This window comes from Centrocercus urophasianus, unplaced genomic scaffold (assembly GCF_019232065.1).
Source record: "Centrocercus urophasianus isolate 14NV4802_14NV808 unplaced genomic scaffold, USGS_Curo_1.0 seq_133, whole genome shotgun sequence".
Lineage (NCBI taxonomy): Eukaryota > Metazoa > Chordata > Aves > Galliformes > Phasianidae > Centrocercus > Centrocercus urophasianus.
Genome location: NW_024884509.1, coordinates 24,634 through 44,879, shown reverse-complemented (window position 1 = coordinate 44,879; position 20,246 = coordinate 24,634). Strand labels below are relative to the sequence as shown.

At 49.1% G+C, this 20,246-nt stretch overlaps 1 protein-coding gene across 1 annotated transcript; it reads left to right on the top strand.

The window, feature by feature from the left end:
- The first annotated feature begins 530 nt into the window (after positions 1–530).
- Positions 531–5,108, top strand: FAM72A (family with sequence similarity 72 member A). Its single transcript, XM_042812990.1, has 4 exons — positions 531–682; positions 1,480–1,557; positions 2,658–2,782; positions 3,677–5,108. The coding sequence occupies exons 1-4, from the start codon at positions 531–533 to the stop codon at positions 3,766–3,768; spliced, it is 447 nt and encodes a 148-aa protein (XP_042668924.1). The 3' UTR covers positions 3,769–5,108.
- Positions 5,109–20,246: the final 15,138 nt, after the last annotated feature.

The following is a 20,246-nucleotide window of genomic DNA, read 5'->3' as shown; positions in this document are numbered from 1 at the left end:
CACTGCGGAGCCACCTCCCGCAGCCCGGCGTTCTCCGGCCGCTGCCGCCCGCCCGCCACCCGCTCACCCACGGCAGCCCGCAGCCGAGCCCGCCCCCGCCACGCTGTGCGGCCAATAGACGGAGAGAGATGGGGGGAGATAAGCGGGAGTGACAGCCAATCGGGAGAGCCCACCGCTTGGCTCTCGTGGCTCCGCCCCCCCGCCGACCAGTGGGCGGGGCTAAGCGCAGCGCTGCGGCCTCCGCCCCGAGGACTGCGGAGCGGCGGGGCACGGTATGCAAAGAGTTTCCCCGGCGAACCAATGGGAGCGAAGCGGGGCGTGCACCTCCGCCAATGTCCGGGCGGTAGGGGTGGTGCCACCCAACTCCTCCAACGGCGTGCAAGAAAGAAAGCGCCACGCCCCTACTCTTCACCAATCAGAATATGGGGGCGTGGCCCGCTACGACCAATAGGTGACCGAGGTTGGGAATTCAAACTGACAGGAAGAAGCGTGGCCGTTGGCGGCTCGGAGCGGAGCGGCGGCCGCTCGCGATGTCGGGCGATGGCTGCGCATTCGCGGACCGGAGCGTGACCGTGCTGTGCTGCCGCTTCTGCCAGCAGGTGCTGAGCTCGCGGGGGATGAAAGCCGTGCTGCTGGCCGACACCGACATCGACCTTTACTCCACCGACATCCCGCCTTCGGGGTAAGAGCCGCCTCAGGAGCGCCGGGCCGGGCCTCGAACCGCACACAGAGCAGGGAGCTCCTCCAGAACACAAACTGCGCCCTGAGAACCTGCAAACCAACCTCAGATACAACCGACCTGCTCTGCCCAATTCCCTGAACAGCAGGGCTCCGAGCTGGCTGTGCTGCTTTTCCATAATAACGTTTGAAGGCTGAGGAAATAAGATCGAAGAGCGAGGCGAGGATAAGAAAGTAGGGGTTCAAAAGGAGAGAAGGGATCCAAGGCCTGTTTTGGCAAGGCTTGAAGCTGCTGCGCTGTGGGAGAAATTTCTGGGCTCTCCAGAAGGGATCCTTAATGGGACACATCGTGTGGGTCTTCTTGTTCCCTTGGGAGCATCACCCCGGTGTGACAGGGGAATGGCTTTAAATTGAGACAAGGGAGGTTTAGGTTGGATATTAGGAGGAAGTTTTTCCCCCAGAGGGTGGTGAGGCAGTGGAACAGGTTGCCCAAGGAGGCTGTGGATGCCCCATCCCTGCAGGCATTCAAAGCCAGGCTGGATGTGGCTCTGGGCAGCCTGGGCTGCTGGTTGGCGACCTGCACACAGCAGGGGGTTGGGACTGGATGAGCACTGTGCCCCTTTGCAACCCAGGCCATTCTGTGATTGGACACGGTTTCCTCTTTGAAGAGCTTTAAATGAATGAAGCAGCACACAAGAGTGACACTTTTGCGTCTTTGTAGTGATTTCACATCAATGTATTATTGAATCCTTCCTGCTGGAAGCAGAGCCATAGCTAAACTTTTCCATTCTTCCCACCCAGCACCATTGACTTCATCGGCAGCTGCTATTTCACTGAGATCTGCAAGTGCAAACTGAAGAACATCGCGTGTTTGAAGTGGTAAGGATGCCGTTCAGTGGCAGCAGCACCCACCATGCATGCAGCGCTGCTCGGCCTTCTCACTGCAGACTGCTGCAGTTCCTTCAGCTTTCAGTTTTGGAACAGATTGCATGCTCCATTTCAGATTTAATGCTGCCTGATAGAAACTCAGCCCACTGTTTCTGGGCTTGGCTGCCAGTCTATTTCTGTGCAAGTCCCAAGTGGAAATGTGACAACCTTGTCAGTAGTCTGAGTGTATGGGAAGGCTTGCTTGCCACCTGCTTGATTAAATGTCTGCTTCAACACTGAGATAATTGTGTGAATAAGGCCGCAGTAAGAAGTAGTTATTCATTCTAATTAATAGAACATCCTCTTGGCAGATCTAGTTGTTGCTAGCAGATGGAAGATGCTGTCACTAAAGTTCTTGGAGTTCTTTTATCCTCTTTACTAATGCATGATATTTAAGATTAAAAACAACCCCAACACATTCCTTGCAGAGTTGAGAGAATCCTCTCTGCTTCATAGCTGTGACTTTTACCTTGTTCTGATTTAAAGGGTAGGAGTGAGTTATGGTAAAATTTGGTCTTCTTATGACAGAAATATCTCACTGGAGTACATGACTGAGAAAGTGGAAAACCTATCATTAAGTTCCAACCAGATAAGGCATCTATGTTCTCAGTCTCAGTACTCCTCCTACTCCTGATACTCTCTCATACACTATGTTTCCCTTCAGAGGGACTGTATGCACACGGTGGATTTGATTCCAATGGAATCACTGGCCTGCAGAAGAAAAAAAAAACAAACAATATACTACAATTAGTGATCCAGTACCATTGGTATGCAAACTGCTCCAGATTACTGCTCTGGATTACACAATTTATGTTACTAAATGGTTCTCTGTGCCAAAGATCTAAAACCTTGATATTCTGTAACTTCTGACAGATGTTCTCTAAATATTTTTGATGCTTGCTTAATTGCATTCCCTTAACTTTATCACAAGAGAAGCATCGCATAGCTGTCTTGTACCCTGGCTATAGAACCTTAATTTGAGTCAGATCAATTAAAAAAATTACCTTTCCATCGGGCATTTGCGTTGCTCACTATTTCACTTGTCTTTCCAGTGGTAACACTGTTGGTTATCATGTGATTTCTCCCTGCAAACCTTGCCTACTGTCCTGTAATAATGGTCACTTCTGGATGTTCTATAGCCAAGCAGTCTTTGGCATCAACAGACTGGACTCTTCTGGTAAGGAACATGTTTCCTTCTCCTCCCTGAAATCCTGAATTCCCAATCCACTTTCTAATGAGACACCTCAGTGCAGTTACAGCATATGGAGAACATGTAACATATGGAGGCATGCAGCAAGTGTTACAGTACTGCTAATCTAGCAAGCTACTATGGAGGAGGTAGTGGTAGTTATTGGGCAAGTTAGTATTTCTAGCAGAGATTAGCTTCATCAGAAAACTTCACCTACTGCTCTCGAGGACAGAAGTCAGGATTTTCTGAGGCAATGTTATAACCAGTGGAAGCAACGTGGCCACAACAGCATGTATGGCTTTACTGTGCTATCAGGCAGCTGTCTGGTGGGCTCTCTTTTTTTGGGTGAGTCATGTTGTCACTCTGACCCTATATAACTGAGTCCCCATTAGCTCAAGCTGGAATTGCAGCTCACTGCTTTATTCAGCTGGATCTTGTTTGGATGCCAAGTGTCTGGCATAATTTGCCTCGAGTCCTCAGGGGTGCGTAGCATTCTGACAAATCATTTCTCTGCCTTGCACACGACAGAAACTTATTGTCTAAACCTTTCAGTGTCACCCTGTGCTTCAAATCACCACGTTTAGAAGTAAATCAGCCACGAGGGAACTGTCAAAAACCACATGAATTAGCTGTACACAAGCACATCAGGATGCAGGGACTTAATTCTGTGAACAGTGCCGTAAACAACTTAAGATCGCTTTGGCAGCAAAGGAGGAAATAGTCTTGGTGTATTTAACATGAATGTGATTGACCAGGTTTTGCAGCGATCAGAGTAGTTATTTCCTCTGAAAAGAGACCCTAGAGCAACCTGGAAACAAGGTCACAATCCAAAAATACCTTTTCTGCTTTCTTCCTCGCCCCGTCTCACCTTCTTTCCGCCAGGTGTGAATGTGTTGCTATGGGGCAACCTGCCAGATTTGGAGGAAAACACAGATGAAGACGCGTGCATCTCTGAGGAGGACTTTATCAGATGACAATTCTCTAAGAGACACCACAGCATTTCCCCTCGACGCGCTGCACTGCTGTTTGGTTTGGACTCTTCTTCCCGCTGACCCATCAGAGCTTCAACAACAGAGGAAGCGAGGAAATCTGGAGAGCGACCCTAAAAAAGGAAGTTGTCATCTTTTACTGTAGCCTTCCTTCAACTCTTCCCCCTGCCTGGTGTGTATGCATTATTCTGACCACAGGCATGGCTTGATGAGATCTGCCTCTGCAATACCTGGACATGCAGACAGCAGGTGCATTTACACTGAGGTCCTGGTCTGTTTTCCTTTTACACTTCAATCTCCTCAATTAACATCTGTTCTTAACAGTATTTTTCTTCTTTTCTAAAGCAGTATTAGCAGAGAGGTCTTTCACTTGCTGGAAATACAGCTTAAAAGTCTTGAAAAATGGTTGGTTTGGTTGATGGATAATGGTCTGAAGGAGCTTTGCTGTGCAGCCACAAGGCCACTCAGTGCCCAGAGCTTCTGAGCATTCCAGAGCAGCTGAACAAATGTCTTCAAGTGCTGTAGCTTTGGCTCTATGATCTGTCTCTCTTCCTTTTAGCAGCTTGTTCTCTAGACATCTGAGGCATGTAAGAAAGCTCCTGAACAAGGACTGGGGAGCTGTCTTACTGAGTTTGCCTGTCTTCATCTTTCAGTGCTTTTAGGATCGTGTTTCTGCAGGAATTCAGTTCAGAATTTTCAGTTTATTTCCCCCATACACATACCAAGTAAACCTAAACCCTGAAATTTGTTGTTGTCTAATGTAACTTTGGGACTACAGCAGAACTTTGGTTAAGATTAACATTGAAATCCATCCAACTCTGCTGTTTTTTCTTTGTTTTGTGTTAGGCATTTCTCTAAAACAGAATTTAGTCAAGTTAAATATTCAAGCTTTACATCCTGAAGTGTACAGACACGTTCATTCCCCTAAGAAATAATGGATTTAAAGTTCATTATGTGAGTCGTTAGCCATAGTAATTTATTTATTAACTAACCACTGTCCCCTTCAGCTAATTACCTGAAGGATTATCTTTGGAAAATTCAAGTTGCAGCCATGTAAGAGACCTGGTTACATCTTTAAACTCTGATTGATGCTGAATAAATCATCCCAAAACCTCTCACGATGCTTTGAAGAGGTACAATGAAGGCAGATCTGACTTGTCTCATGTCTTTACTGTGTTAGATGTATTCCTTAATTAATTAATGGAATTAATTCTGCGCTGTGTAAATGGGTATTGATGTGTATATATTTGTGTGCCTATGTATATCTGTATGCCTCATGTGGATTTCCTGTGTTTGCTCATGGAATAAATTGCTTGGATCCTGTATTCCACGGGCTGTAATGATGAGCAGCAGCATCAATTAGGTGATGAAAACAACAGTTCAAAATAACAAATAGTTCAAAAAAGACCCCGTAATGTAATTCTGCTTTGTTGTGAGCTCCCCATCTGCCACTTTCAGCCTTCCCAAAAACTCATCTGCACAATTAGGAGTCAGTTCTGTGTCGGTGGCAGAGGTGACTGTAGAGCTGTTCTCCCTCTTTCCCCATAGAGCAGCAGAGGACTTCACAGCAAGTCACTGATTCTGCTTTTGCTCTTATCTGCTCATGCACACAGAACTGGAAGTTCTACTATGAACTACTATAATTACCCAGGCCTGTTGGAGCTAGTTCATCTCAACCAGGCATCAGCTCGAAATGAAACATGAGCCAACTCTTCAGTAAGTTCTATCTTTATCCTTAAAATAATAATAATAATAATAATAAATTGTATGTAGTATATGAGAAGTAAACAAACATCATCTATTGCTCCAGCTGTCAGGAATGTTACCAAACTGACTGGCCCTATCTCGAGCTGCTTTCTCTCTGAAATTAAAATAGACCTGACTAAGCAGTTTGTGGTAAAGCTGGTACTGCCTCTTTCTGGGGCCCTGATGTTTTGGGTTAAGGTTCCAAGACTCGCTTGGAGTTCCCTTCCAGGTTGACAGATACATCTAACATAAAGCAGCTGATGCACAGTTAGATCAGTGCTTCTAGAAACCCTCCGACGTGCTTTAACTTCCCAGGGCTTTGCTGAAATTCAGTAACTAACATCTCCTGTTAGTTTCACCACTTGTTTTTTGGATTCCTCTGTGCTCTCTAGCATAAAGATTCACATACTGTAACACAGCCCTGCAATCTCATGAATCCCTTGGAAGGTGAGGCTGGGCAAGGACGTGGCACGCTCACAGTGAACATGACAGATAACTTCCAGAATGAATGGAGCAGGAACAGCAGGGATCAGTCAGTCAGATGCACACAAGATGTGTGGCTGTTGTCTGTGCTGAGGATTTTACAGTGCAAGTTCAAATGACCTGTACAGAGCAGCCAATGCAGTCCTAAAGCAGAGCACCAAGCTGGAAAACAAGAACAGCATCCTAAGGCCTTTTTCTCCCCATTAACATTAGTGTCTCTAATCAGATCTGGTTTTATTCAGTAGAGATTAAACAGGCAATTTTAGACTTTAGCCAGTGCTACCAGCCTTACACAGCCTCCTGCCACTGACCACTTAGCTGAAATCAATGCCCACAGCCTGACCTCTGCCACAGGCCACTCATCTGTCACATGCCAGAATCCCCCCAGCAGCTCCCTGAGGCTGTGTAACACTGCCTGTAGGCTCAGGGTAGCAGACTTGTTTGGATGAAAACACTGGAAAGCAGAATTCCCAAAGCCACCGAGGAGAAGCAGCTTCAGTGTGGATCACAGGGCTCTGTTCAATCACGCTGCCATCCGTGGTCAAGCCTTTCCTGCAATCTGCAGTTTGCTGTTCTAGCTGGAGGGGCAGGAGAATGTCATAGCAAGACAGTGATAAACTGATCGATTCCTCTTCCTATTAAGCGAAGATTGCTAGATGAAGAAGCACATTTAAATATTCTTCATTATTCCAGTACAGATTAATGCCTAATCATAATCTCACATTTATGTAACACCATTCACCCCAAAGCTCTTTCCAATGACAAAGAGTAAAGAGTTCCTTTAGCACTGAACTGCGGCCAACTCCAAGATGCAAAGCAGCTGCCAAGGAGACGACAGCATGCTGCAAAGACCACGGCAAGCATCATCCTGTAATGAAATTCAGTACGTGATCTCTATCAGCACAAACCAATATGTTGATTATTGAGGGAGGTTCCACATGAGAGGCACTCACTCTGTAGCCTGGAATGCAGTTCATCTGCTTCAAACCAGACGAAGATGGGTCACCTCTCCTGGGGCTGAGACCTGCATCCACAGGGTTTGATAGGAGGCAGGAATGGCTGAGCCACCTCTGCTCTTCTCTCTGCCATCCAAGAGCTAGCATGATTTTTTAAGTCAGGTAAAAAGGTCACTCATTATAAATCATCTGATTACTTTGTCTTGAGAGGGTATTGTCACAGTTTATTACGTCTGTGTGGTTTCTGAAAGCATACCCCAAGGAACAGCACACATCCCAAGTAAACAGCCTTTGTATACTATTATTTGGATTAAGGGAGTGTCTGCAGGCTCGTGGAGTACAACTGCTATGGGTGCTTATTGTGCAAGAATCTGCACAAGCACAGCAACTCGTAGGCTCCAAGAACTTACACTGTAAACAGGACAGCCAAGGGATGGTAAGGGAACAGCACAAGTGGCTCCAGCAGAGCTAAAGGCAGAACTGGAGGAGTCTCCAAGCTCTGATGCTGCAGCAGAGAGCTGAGCTGGGCCTCTCCTGCAGCTGTGGATCACTTCTTCCTATTCCAAGCTGCATCTGCAAGTCTATGAACAGATTCAGCTCTCCCAGCACACGTACTTAGTCATCCCATACTTCAAGCAAGAAGCTCTCTCTATGCCAGCATTCCCACAGTTCTGCTGCACTATTAGGTTCTCCTCTTGCTCTATCACACAAAGCAAACCTTCCCTTTAGCCAAACAGGCATCAAAAGCCTGCATGGAAAACAGGTTCTTCCAAACCTGCACAGCTTCAGAATACACAGAACTAAGAGACGTGCTCTCCAAGTTATGCACCATGCAACAACAAAAGAGAAAACCAGGATGCCTCCAGCATCTCCTGTGAAATCACCTCCAAGCTGCTGATGCACCACCCAAAATTCCCTCTCATTGGGAAATATCAACTATGCTATGCTTTCAAAAACCACCAGCATTTTCCAGGCATTTAACAACCAGAGGGACGCTTCAGCTGCTTTGCTGTCTGCAGAGCCTTGTCATCGTGCACGTGTGACACAAGCTTAACAAAGTGAGCCTGCACCCTATTGATTTCTCATTAGAAAGCAAGGCTCACATTTTGGACAGCGTTGAGGGGGGAAAAAACAACGACAAGGAACAAAGCTGGTCAGATGTCAGGCAAACACAATCCCCAGTGCTTCGGTTCTGGTGTCATCGGAATGCTGACAGTTTGATGCATCCAGGTAATGGCACACGAGGGAACTTTGCACCACAGCACTCTCATGCACTCCCACCTGCACATCAAAGCACACAGAGATTGGTGCGAGCAGATATTTCTGCTAGATGAGGAGGCAATGCCAGAAATACAGGCGTGACATCAAACCAAAAAGGGAAAAATAGGTCTTGTGTCCTTTGGGCACAGCTGATTTCATACAAAAGGCCAAACTAAAGAGAAAATCCATTTCAGAGCCATTCCTCTGGCCGATTCACTCACTCTCTTTGGCTCATCACTGTGCAAGTGGATACAGAGAAAGAAATAGGTTTTAGGGCACCAGAATACCAAAACTGCAATAGGTTCCCAACAGCGTGGTGAAGGAAGCCAACCCAATCTCACAAAACACAAGAACAGTTTGCTTAAAGGCAGATGGAATGGCACAGGGTCACATCTGAGGGACTGTTGTGAAAGCTAACAGAGCATCGGCTCAGATATTAATAAATGCCAAAAATATTTGGGGAAAAAAACGAAGCAATCCTCTCTTGTGCAAAGGTTCAGCACACGACTTTCCATAACGTCGCTCTGCTCTCGTAGATTTTGGTTGGAACACAGACTGGAAGTGAATTCTACCAAAAAATCCACATGATTTTATAGCTCAGAAGTGAAAATTCACAGCCATCCACGTTTTCCCCTCACCTGGAACCAGAAGGCAACATCCACAAGGTGTCAGGAATTACATACTGAGCAAAACGTGGCCATTTTTTAATTCCAGACATTTTCTGCGTAATCAAAAAATCAACCATTACTTGAAGCATCCGGTTCTGACCGCTGTAAGAAGCCTTTACTCCTCTATTCCTATCCTGAATTAGATGCCCACGTGGCTTTGCTGTGAACACACCAGTGCTGACACCAGAATTGGAGTGGCTTCCCCCCTTTGTGCCATCCCAGTGGTGATGCTCATGGAGCAGCATTTGCTGTAAGCCAACCACAAAAATCACAGGGCTCAATGAAAGCATCAGGCACGTTGATAACAACCCTCCACTCATCCTGCATCACTTCAGCCCTTCTAGCTCCTGCCAGGGGGGTTGAGGGGGGTGCAAACCTGGGCACAGCTGATTTGGGGGTTAATTAATTGCAGTGCACTTTGCCAGACCTGACAGATGCAGCATCACTTCCCCTCTCACTGCTGTATTTAGCTCCACTGCATCTCTTCCTGTGCTCTGTAGGCTACAAGAAGAGCTGGGTGAACCCAAACCTGCTGTTTTCCAGCACCCCAAGGAAAGCACTGCAGTTATCCCCATGCTCTGGCCCTAATAAGTTTGATTTCACAGCCTCTGCTCTCCCAAGCCTTGGGGAGATCAAAGACAGCTCTGCTTGGCTGTGTGCGTGCACATACATGCATGGAGAACCCACGTTAATTACGGCCTGAAAATCTCTCTGCTAGAAATGAATTCTTTCCCTCTTTGTCATTTCCTTCACCTCTCCCTCACAAATTCTCACACTGTCCTCATCTGCTCCTTGAAACCAAACTCGGATTGCAAATGGCCTGGGGACAAAGAGGCAGCAACCAACCTCACGGCTGGGAGACGGGCGCTGGGAAGAGCAGAAGCTCAACACCAACACAGGCTGTAGCTCAGACCCAGTGATGTGTTTCTAAAGCTTTACGTTCCCCATTCCCTGAGGTTTTAGATTTTATTTGGTTGCTTTTCCATCGTCGCTGGTGATGAGGCAATCGGAGCAATGAGAAATGAAAATCAGGAAACTCATCTTCCGTTTGCTGACTCAGCCGCAAGGAGGGAGCAGAGCTGGGAACTCACAGAGGATGCCGTAAGATGGCCGTTCTCTGCTTGGATGCTGGGTCACAGCTCTGCTCAGTAGAGGCGAGGGGAAGCATCCCTCCATCCAACACAGCAGAGCGAGGAAGCACATGGGATCCATGGATGGATACAGAACCCCGGTCCCTCCAGCCCAGATGTGACCCTTTGCCTTGGCCAGCTCAGGAGGCAGCTGCCTTTATTCCTGCAGGTGAGCTCACAGATGCCCCCTGTGCTCGTTCCATGGTGAGCAGAGGCTGCCAGCTCTGGATGTTGGCACAAACCACCACCAGCCCACTGTACTCAATGCCCATCCATTATATTCAATGGATCCACATTCAGAGCGATAACAGAAAATCCATGCGGAACTTCAGCCAAATCTAAAGTCAGAGAGGTTCCTCTGCACAGAGCTGAGCATTTAATTCTCTGATAACAGAGTGAAATAAAGATAGCAGGGAAAAAACAAGAGCTCACTATCAATAGAAACAGAGGAAGGGATGCTGATATTTTAAGGCAGCCACCTTTGGGTTATAAGCTGCTTATCTCAGACTGCTACATATGTGGTCTCCTTGGGAACAGAGGCAGACAATAAATCAGATGTGCCAACAACATTTATCAGAAGCTCCAACTCGCCAAAAACATCAGCTCTCCTAAGAATGCCAAATGGGTTTTGCAAGACGTGGGGCTAAGCCTGGAGTCACTCCCGAGGCATGCAGCAGGGGTAAGAAATGCTGCCATTAAGCTCAAAAGAAACGTTCCTTACTTTCTTATTCCTCATTGCCATGCCCTCCAGGAGCCCAAGGCCGTATCAGGAGCTTCAAAGGGAGGTGAAAAGACAGAAATCAATCTGCCATTGTGCAGGTGTGGTTAAATGCAGACATCAGGGCAGCGTCTGTACCATGTGCCCAGTCAGCCCCAGAAATATCCCTCCTCATATGTGTCACATCTTGAAGCATGCAAGACATAATCGCCTTATTCTGAACAGGAAAAGAACTGTACAGATAGAACCGAGGTAGGAATAAAAGCAGCTCGAGTGAGGTTGGAGCATCTGCAACTCTGCTGTCAGACAAACGAGAAAGATGCAGACATTTCACATGTGCAAAAACAAAACAGTCACAACCAGATCAGCCTTCGAATAACGGCGAACATTTCCCAACCAGCTCCAGAATTCTTAACTGCTTATGTGGAACCAAAAGAATGTCATGGCAGGCGTTTTGGGGCAAAGACCTCAGTCTCATTCCTAAAGGACTTGGCCAGGAATTAACAAGTGCAAAAGCAATGGCAGCAGCTCTGCGGCGAGCCTCCCTCATCCAGAACTGCTGACCTTTGGTGGCACAGACATACTTTGCTGGGCATGTCATGCATTGACTGACCCGCAGAGTCTGGGAGCAGCTGAACGTCAGGGAGCTGAGCGAGCACAGTGCCAGCATCTGCCCTGATCCAGCCTTACATGCAGCCCCAGCAGAGGAAGAAGCAGCCTCCCTTTCCTCGAGCATCACGAAGCGACTCGAGCAATGTACAGCTTCTGAAATAAGATCTTAGACGTGGTCTGGCCACATGCTGGTAACTGCAAGCATCAGACTTGGCACTGCCTCCTTGGCTACCAGAGCCACGTTTTGGCAACTACAATCCTCACACCAAAGCCAGGAGATGGGAACGAATGGCACAGCAGTGCAAAGCGCAGTACCAACAGGCCCTGAACTTGTCCCCACCGAGCTGTAATGCTTTCAAGGGAGAAATCTGCAGCTCAGTCCCCCTCCTCCAGCCCAGCACTTTCAGAGACTGCAAAAACGATTTCCAGCATCTGACATCCAAACTCGGCCACGTCAGCAAGAGAGCAGCAGACCGAGGGGTAATTCCTCTGTCACTTGTGGTGGAAACCAGAGATACCTCCGGGGCAGCACCAGAGCTAGAAAGGCTTTTCCTCTCCGGGAACCGAAGCGATCAGCCCGCTTCAGCCTCATTTCACATCCCTTCCTCTCCCAGCGCGCTGCCACTCGCGTGGCTCCATCGCACCGCAAACGCACAACGCCTCCCCCAGCAGCGCATCGCTGCCGGACCTCCAACCTCTAGCATGGCTCCCTTGAAGCTGACAGCACCTCCAGAAAGCTGCACCCCCCTCCCCTCCTCCCCCTTTTCCTCTCCCCCACCCCGGGTAGCGGCCGCCCCTCCGCCGGGCGCCGCCCGGAGCCGGCACTATGGCGCCACCTAGCGGAGCGCGGAAGCGCAGCGCGGCGGGAAACGCCCCGCGGTTTCGGCACGGAAGGGGTGAAGCTGCTCAGCGTTAGGGAAGCTGAAGAGGTTTTTTTCTCTCACCTTCCTGGCGGCCAAGGTAGATTCCAAGCACTGCCGGCTCGCTGCAATGCAGAACGCTGGGAGCCGTGCATGCTCTCAGCGATGCGCCTGTTCCAAAACTTGCCCAACATCTCCAGGCAGCCCCTTTTCCACTAGAGGACAGTGCCTCACCGGAAAGGACAGCTGTGCCCTCGGTGATGCTCCAGCCCCTCAGTCCGCTATTCAGAGTTCTCTCTTTGAGACCGATCTGATAAGCAGAATGGCAACAAAAGCAAGAAACGAAGGCCTGTAGCAAGGACCAGAAGGAAAAGGAAGGCTGCAGGGTGCTGTCCTGCACAGAGCCGTTTAATGGCCACATAGGAAAGGTTTCCTAATCGATCTGTCATTACTGCCTAAACCTGGATCATCCCTGGGGAATGCGTTGGCTGGATCTTGGCTTCCCATTGGCAAACCTCTGGGAATGAGGAGAAGGTGATCAATTAAATAACCTCCTTGCCTATTGTTCAAGATGATCAAAACGAAAGAACGTGGCTATGCAGAGCCCACCCAGAGAGAACGCCTTTAGCAGAGGGAGACGTGAGAACCAGGATTGGGGAACATCCCAGAAATGATACCCAACCAGCAGGGTTGTTCAGCTGCTTCAATTTGATCTCCTCCGTTAACACAGTCTGCCTGAAGCAAAGCAGAGCCCAGCAAATGAGGTGAAGAACGAACGAAGCTCTCAGAGCAGCAGAGCCAGACCCTGCACGTGAATACCTTTAAACCCAGTGCTGTCACTGGGTTTCTCTCTCTCTGGTGACAAAGTCTCCTCGTCTTCAAGCTGAGGTCTGAGACAAAACAACAATAAAATTCTACGTTTCATCTAACGTGGCCTCCCAGCAGCACACACTTTGTTTGAGCTTATTAACCAGCTCCCAGCTTGCTCCCTGCATAATCAGTTTGTACTTCAAAGCCTCCTCTAGCAGACGGAGCTAAACGATGGTGTTAAATCCACTCATGTATAAAATTAATTAGTTGTGGGGCAGGACAGTGGATATTGGCTGTCAGAAGTCGGGATGTTAGCTGAATGGGGCTGCCCAGGGCTCTGGGGACCTTTGTAACTTCCCAAGCAATGCTTCCTTCCCCTGCATCCCAAATGGGGTTTTTCAAGCAGGGCAGATTCAACAGTGCTGATGGCAGCACAGCATCCATCCTGAGCGCAGCAGAGTCAGCCCTGAGCCACGCTGTTCTGCACAAATCACCCAAGAGAGAAAGCAGCATCTGGCCGAGCGCCCGCCCAGGCAGCAGGCATGGGTCACATCAGGGACAGGCACCTTTCCTCAGCATCTCCAATTTCCTCCCAGTAATCCTTTCCCAATTAGTTTTCAGGGAGGTAGAAATTCATTTAATTATTTTCCAGCCTCACCATCAAATCAAGCTACCCGAGAGACCGCAGGCTGTGAGGGTTCCAACCTCAGCTCAGCACAAAGGGGTGAGCAGTGATTTTCGCATCTCGCCTGCATCCAGCACTTAGCTGTAAATCCACCCCCTCACCGAGGCTGTGCTTGCTGTCACCTCCATGTGACAGGTGAGGCACATTGCTAAGCCTCGGTGTGGAACCCAAAGCACCCAATGGTTACGAATGACACGCAGGGAACCAGCAGTGCTGTGGGTTGCAGACCTGCATGGTTCAACCTCAAACTCCCACAGCACCGCATCTCTGCTCCACGGCAAGGCTAAGGATGCTCGGATTTCTTCCTTTGCTCTTCTCTTACGGACGTGGTTCTGTGGCAGGTGGGTTGTTGGGCTGGGTGATGTTAGAGGTCTTTTCCAACCATAATGATCTCAAGGCTATCAGTGAGATGTGAGCAAATGGAGAGTTTTGAGAGGCCCAGGTCCACAGCCAGAGAGCACCTTGGTTCTGTCTTGTATAACCTCAAACCACCAATGCATGAGAAACAAACATCCATCCCTCCCACCCCAGCACATCACTCGACTCCCCGCTCTCAGCGCTGGAGATGGGGCAGAACAGATGGAAATCTGTCTCTGCTACAATATCCGTATTGCCATACTCATACAGAAGCCTTAAGGAAAAAAATCACCCCTCGCAGCCTGACCTGCATGATAATGTGGTTCATTTTCCAGACGACAGCAGCTCAGTGAGACAGCAAGATAACACAGAGGCCCCTGAAAAAATGCATTGATTTCAGGCTGTGGTTTCCCCACCAGCAGGCTCTGAGTGCAGGCTGTGCTTTGCTTGCATGATGAAGTGGCAATCCATTACAGCCAACAACACGGGTACACAGATCATTTGTATGAGAAGTGATAAAACTCTGCGTTTGGCAGCTCCCAAAATGTCATTACTGTGAAACATGGGGCAACATTTCTCATCTGCAGCAGCCTTAAGTACATCCTCATGGCCTTTCAAAAATCTGTTGTGCAAATGCATATGAAAACAGCTTTTAGGAGATGCTTTGGCAATTAGCACCGTGGGTGCAGGGAAGAGCCAGCGACAAAGTAATCGTCTGTGATGTTAAATGGGGTTCTTAGGGATGCACAAACCAGGCTGCCACAGAGCTTCAGCTGAAGTCATCCCTTCAGTCTGTGCTCTGCCTGAAAAGCAGGAGTTATGCTCCCAGCATGGCTTTCACCTTGGTTTGTCTTTATCAGGCACTGAGAGGCACCACGTCAGGCACTTCATACGTGATCCTTGAGGTCCAACCCAAGCCATTCTATGATTCTATCAATCAGTTTCCAAGGAGGGAGCAGCTCACCCCCAACCCATGCTGCCCTGTGCCCAATTTCACTGTGCAGCCATCACCCAGGGAGCTGCTTTTCTACCACCAACACAACAAACCATCCTATAAATGCTGTTTGCCCCGGGCTGCAAGAAGCTCTTCAGGAACAGACGGACAATTTTCTAACGTTGTAGGCTGAAAAATATCAATTTCTGTCCATTCTTCACAGGATCCAAAAAGGAATCAGAGGTTGAACTCTGGGTAGCGACCCACAGTGACCTGAGCATCAGTCAGTACACTGTGTGCAGCCGTGTGCTTTGTCACCTTCCCCTCATACACATCCCACGTCGGAAGGGGATTAAGCAGCATTAACTGCCTGCCCAGGGCTCCAATCTGCTGGAGGACCCAAGAGAAGGGGAGCGGGGTCAGCTTGGCTTCGTCCCAACCAAAGGACAAAGGGAAAGGCTCATCGTGCTGCGCCAGCCCTTGCCAGCTGCTGCCTGCACCCAAACAAGTCGTGGTGTGGGGAAAGCAGCGTTGAGAAAACAGCCTGGTGGGATGAGCCCACAGCACAGGGTGATAACCCCAAACCCACCCATTGCCAAAGGGTGAAGCTGATTCTCCCCATTCACCTCCAGAAAGGCTGCTCCCCAGGGTGATAATCTCTCAGCATCTGCTGTGCTTTTTCTTCATGCCTCCTGCCAGATCCTGCAGGAATAGAAATGCTCAGAGCGCTGCAACAAACTGTGCATCCCAAAAACTGAGGCCTCCAGCAGGAAGCCAGCAAACAAAGCCATCACCCCAATGCCATAACTCCATCAGCACTGCTCCGTCCTCTGCCCACAGCCATTCCATTAGGAGAAGCAGGCAGCATATTTAGAGAGCAGCTTTCTGCTCCATTTGCAGGAAGCATAGCATGGGGAGAAGGCAGATCATTAGGGCTTCGTTTCCTAGGAGATTTTCACACACTTAGATGGGAGGGGGGAAAGAAAAAAAAATAAGACATGCACACATCGTGCAGGCAGAAGGTAAAAATCCCACTGGCACTTCAGATCTGCTGAGCTAAACCACTGATGGAGCCACCATAATGCACCATAATTGGGCTTATTTTGTCCTCTTCTCCCTGTCACGTGCACAAAACGACAGCAGGAGAGCAAAGCACGCTGCTCAGATGCTGAACAGCACAACCCACAGGAGTTCTAGCAGCCAAGTCCTTGCTTGCAACCTCTTGGAGGCCCATAGTTGGCCACCCAACAGCATTCAGTAGTAATGCCAAAGGCAGAGATAGCGAGGCAGGTGAGGAATACCCAGCATCACCTATTTTAACTGAAGGAAACAACTGACCTCAACACCAGCCACTTAAGCAAGAAGTAGTCTTATGGAAGCAGTACATTACCCCAAACAAATTTCCCCTGTATCTGGGTATAACCTGAGCCTGGTTATCAAGCAGGCAAGAACAGCCTTTAATCACGAAGCCTTGAACTTTGCTTTAGTGGGGAGAGCACGGATCACTGCAGCCATCCTTCCTGTTATCCATCATCTCCTAATACACATCCCAAAGCAGCTGCTCCTCTGCTTTCATCACCCTGATTGATGCTTCTCACCTGGGAGGCAACGGGCTCCCAATGACTGCAGTGCTTACATGGGGAGAGAAGGGAAAAGAGCAGAGAGGGAATCTGGGGTCACGGAGAGAGTCTCAGTCATCTTACACTGAATTAAACACATCCTAAAGCCTCTGCTCTCCTTAGTCTGCATCAGAGCTCCCTTCCAGTGCCCACTGCAGCCCTGGATTCACTGCAGGTGCTGGAGCTGCCTGTCCCATGGATGCAGGTTTGCTTGCAGGGTTTCTCATGGAAAGAAACACCTCCCATCCCTACAGGCTGCAGAGTATGAAAATCACACGCACAGATCAGATTCCCACTGTATAGAGCAAAATCTGGGACCTGTCCCACCTGGTTACAGTGGGACTTCAGCATGGAGATGTCCTACAGTGGCATCAGGAGGGGGAAAACAACGCAAATAAATGGAAGAGAGAAAAACACCCATCCCAAACCATCGGCTTCCAGCCTAGAAATGTAACCTCGTGGGTTTTTTATTATCTATTTAAGGCCGTTCACCCTCTGGGTCTGGTTTTTAAATGCTAATGGTGATAACAGCAGAAGGAGATGAAGGAAATTGAAGCACTTTGCAGCTCCCATTGCTCTGAGCCGCCCTGTGAGCACACGGGGAGCAGCAGGAGAACGCAGGCTGGCAAACAAGCTATTTGCCCTCACAAAGGTGCACAGCTTCTATTTGCCCTCAGGCCCTTGTCTGAACTGAAGTTAACTGCTTCCACACGTGTGTGTCCAATTAAAAGGTGCAGCAGAACGAGCAGGAAGAGCAAATGGAGTTATCAGCTGCCATAGCCCCAGGGCTGCGTTCATTTCACTGATTGGAAACCCCTTGGTGCCATCCACCACTTCAGGGTCACCCCTCACACTTTAGAAGTTCAGTAGAAAACAAATACGTTCAAGGAAAGGATTCCAGCCCCATGCGATGTGCTTTGGCCCTCCCATCTTTCTGCACTTTGCCATTGCTGCTCTGCAGATGGGCACCAAACGCAGCCCTGCCCTGACCCCAGAGCACAGCTTTCCATCGCGACCCGTTCAGCATATTTATGGCTGCTCTCCAACATGAAGCGGCATCACGGGTTTTAATTAAAGGGCAAAAAACGCAAAACAACTCTGAAAGAGGAAACGAGGGATTGGAAAAAGGGGCGGCCGATGGGCACATCTGGTTTCTAATTGCTTTCCAATCACAGCAGCTCCTGCCTGCAGGGTTGTGCCACAGCCGACATTGCCCAAGCGCACAGAGGTCTGCAGGGCGATGGCAGGAAGGTGCTGAGCTGGGTCTGCCCATGGGAGCACTGGGCTGTGCCCGATCCCAGCCCTGCCCTCGATGGGTGCAATCACTGATGACTACAGCACAGAGACATTCGGTGCCCTGATAAGAGGAGCGCCACGTGGGCACTCCTCTGAAAGCTCTTCACAAACACTGCGAGCAACCAGAAGCAATGATGTCACGTTTTTGATTTGCAGCTCCCCAGGCCCGAGAAGAGCACAGACTGCAATCAATGGCACAGCCAAGCTGGGGTCGTAAGAGCACACAAGGCTGTAAGGACTGGGAACCCTCAGCAGGGGAATCTTCAGGGCTGGAAGGAATACATGGGGCCTAATTTTGGAGGCTATCTGGCTTTGGAGGACCAGCTCTCTTTCCTGCCCCAAGCAGCCTCCCCACAACGATCCCAACCTACTGCAACACCACCCATCCTACAGCATTCACCCAATGTGACACGAGCAGATCTACCCCTCCTGACTTGAACTACAAAAGGCATTTTAGTCTAAAGACAAAAGACAGCCTGAGCACGCTTTGTGCTGTCAGCAACACGAGATTAAATCCCATCACTTACTGCAAGGAAAATATTTGTCTTGAGAGCCAAGGCAGTGCTTAAACCCAAGCCAACAACCTTCATTCGTTCATTTTTTTTTTTCCCTATTAATTAACTACCCACAAAACGAAGGAACCAGCTACAGAGCCAAGAGGTTGAATTGCTGTTAAACTTCCCTCTCTGTGCCGCAGGGTGCAGGAACACAGAGTACATTTCACGTGCTCTGCTCCGTGTCATATTGATGCTACCAGCTGCCAAAAATTGACTCTGTGACACGGTTCTACCTTGACAAATGCAACATTAAGGACTTACAAATTGAGTTTCACGGTCCGGTATCTCAGCGTCACACCCAGGAGGAACGAGGAAACGCAGAGTGCTGCAGCAGCACCCAGCAGCATGCAGAGCACTGGGGCTCCCCAAGGCCCCCTGAGCTTCCTTCCTTTGCTACCTTCCTTTGCTGGGAAGCAAACCACGCTCACAGGAGCAGCACCAACAAAGCACAGTTCTACCACCAGCCCACGCCAAAGTCTGCTCCTGGGGGCTGATGGTTGGGAAATGGCTCCATGTGGCTGCAGCTGGGGGTGTTGGTTGAGGGCACAGCTGTGTGCTGCTCAACACTCAGCCCCAGGGTTCCTGCACAGCTCTGTGTGAGCAATTCCTGAGCTGTGGCCATTCTGAACTCACGGCTGCAGCATGGCCAGGACCTCAGGCCAAGCAGGAGGACATGCATTGCAGGTGGACGCCATGCATTGTGCATCCCTGCTCAGCTTGGCCTTCCAGCTGTTGAGCTCAGGGCTGCTGTGCAAACAAGGGGCTGCATTGCACTGCCGTTGCAGAAGGAGCAGCTCTGGTTTGGCTGAAATACAACCTGGAAACAGCAGGAACGTGTTCAGAAAAGTGCAGGAAACCAATGGGAGCGAATGAGTTTATTTTTCAATCCTTCTGCTTGAGAAATTTCCTTTCCATTATGATCTTTCCCTATAGAAAATGCACATCTACCTTCTGAGGATCGTTTGCCTTCTGTGGATGAGCTCTGCTTTCCCATAAGCACCTTTGCAGGAGGATTCTCCTTGCTGCTCAACACCCAAATCTGGAGCAGCAGCCCCAATGCGGAGGGAACTGCTCCAAATCAAACTGGTGGCAGTGAGAGTTGAGTGTGGCCTCAAAATGCTGAAGTGCTGCTTCATCTGTGCAGGATCAGCCCTTCCGCCTCTGCCTTCAGCTTTGCTTTGTATTGATTTGTGGGCTGGTTGGGTTTTTTTCTTGCATTGCCCTCTATTAATCTCCCAGCAAAGCAGCTGTCTGATCACAGCCGCAGCAAATTGCATCATTCCCCAAAACACCTCCTGTCACCAACTCACAGAGGCTCTTTCCTATGATAGGTAGCTTATACCCGTAGGGTCTCTTATGAGGATGAATGTCTTTTAATTAGACACAAACTGTGCTCATTTACGGTTATTAGAGGTGATCTGCAAATCTTTACTCGGCAAATAATTGCCTTTTATGGGCACCTGAACGGTGATATCACACCCAGTGGGGCAGAGCCGTGCACACGCCGATCAATGTGGGGCAGGGAGCTGCTGGGAAGAAGCCTCTCCCAATGCACTCCTTTTGTTTGCTGCTGCATTTCCCCCGAAAAGTAACAACTCCACAAACAGATGCATATCTCTGTTTCTTCTTGGCGTAAATCAACAGCCGGGAGGGGGAAAACCAAAGCTTCAGTGTGGCAAAACAAACATGGAACGGCACGTGTGTACGTAATATGTGTTGGTGGAGTTTAATAAAGAGGGGCTGCAGGGGGGGGGCACCGGATGCCATACCAC

Excerpts from the sequence above, each read along its gene's own strand:
- FAM72A (XM_042812990.1), top strand. The coding sequence starts at position 531 with ATGTCGGGCGATGGCTGCGCATTCGCGGACCGGAGCGTGACCGTGCTG. Across the intron at positions 683-1,479 it reads ACCGACATCCCGCCTTCGGG|CACCATTGACTTCATCGGCA; the intron begins GTAAGAGCCGCC and ends CTTCCCACCCAG. Across the intron at positions 1,558-2,657 it reads AACATCGCGTGTTTGAAGTG|TGGTAACACTGTTGGTTATC; the intron begins GTAAGGATGCCG and ends TTGTCTTTCCAG.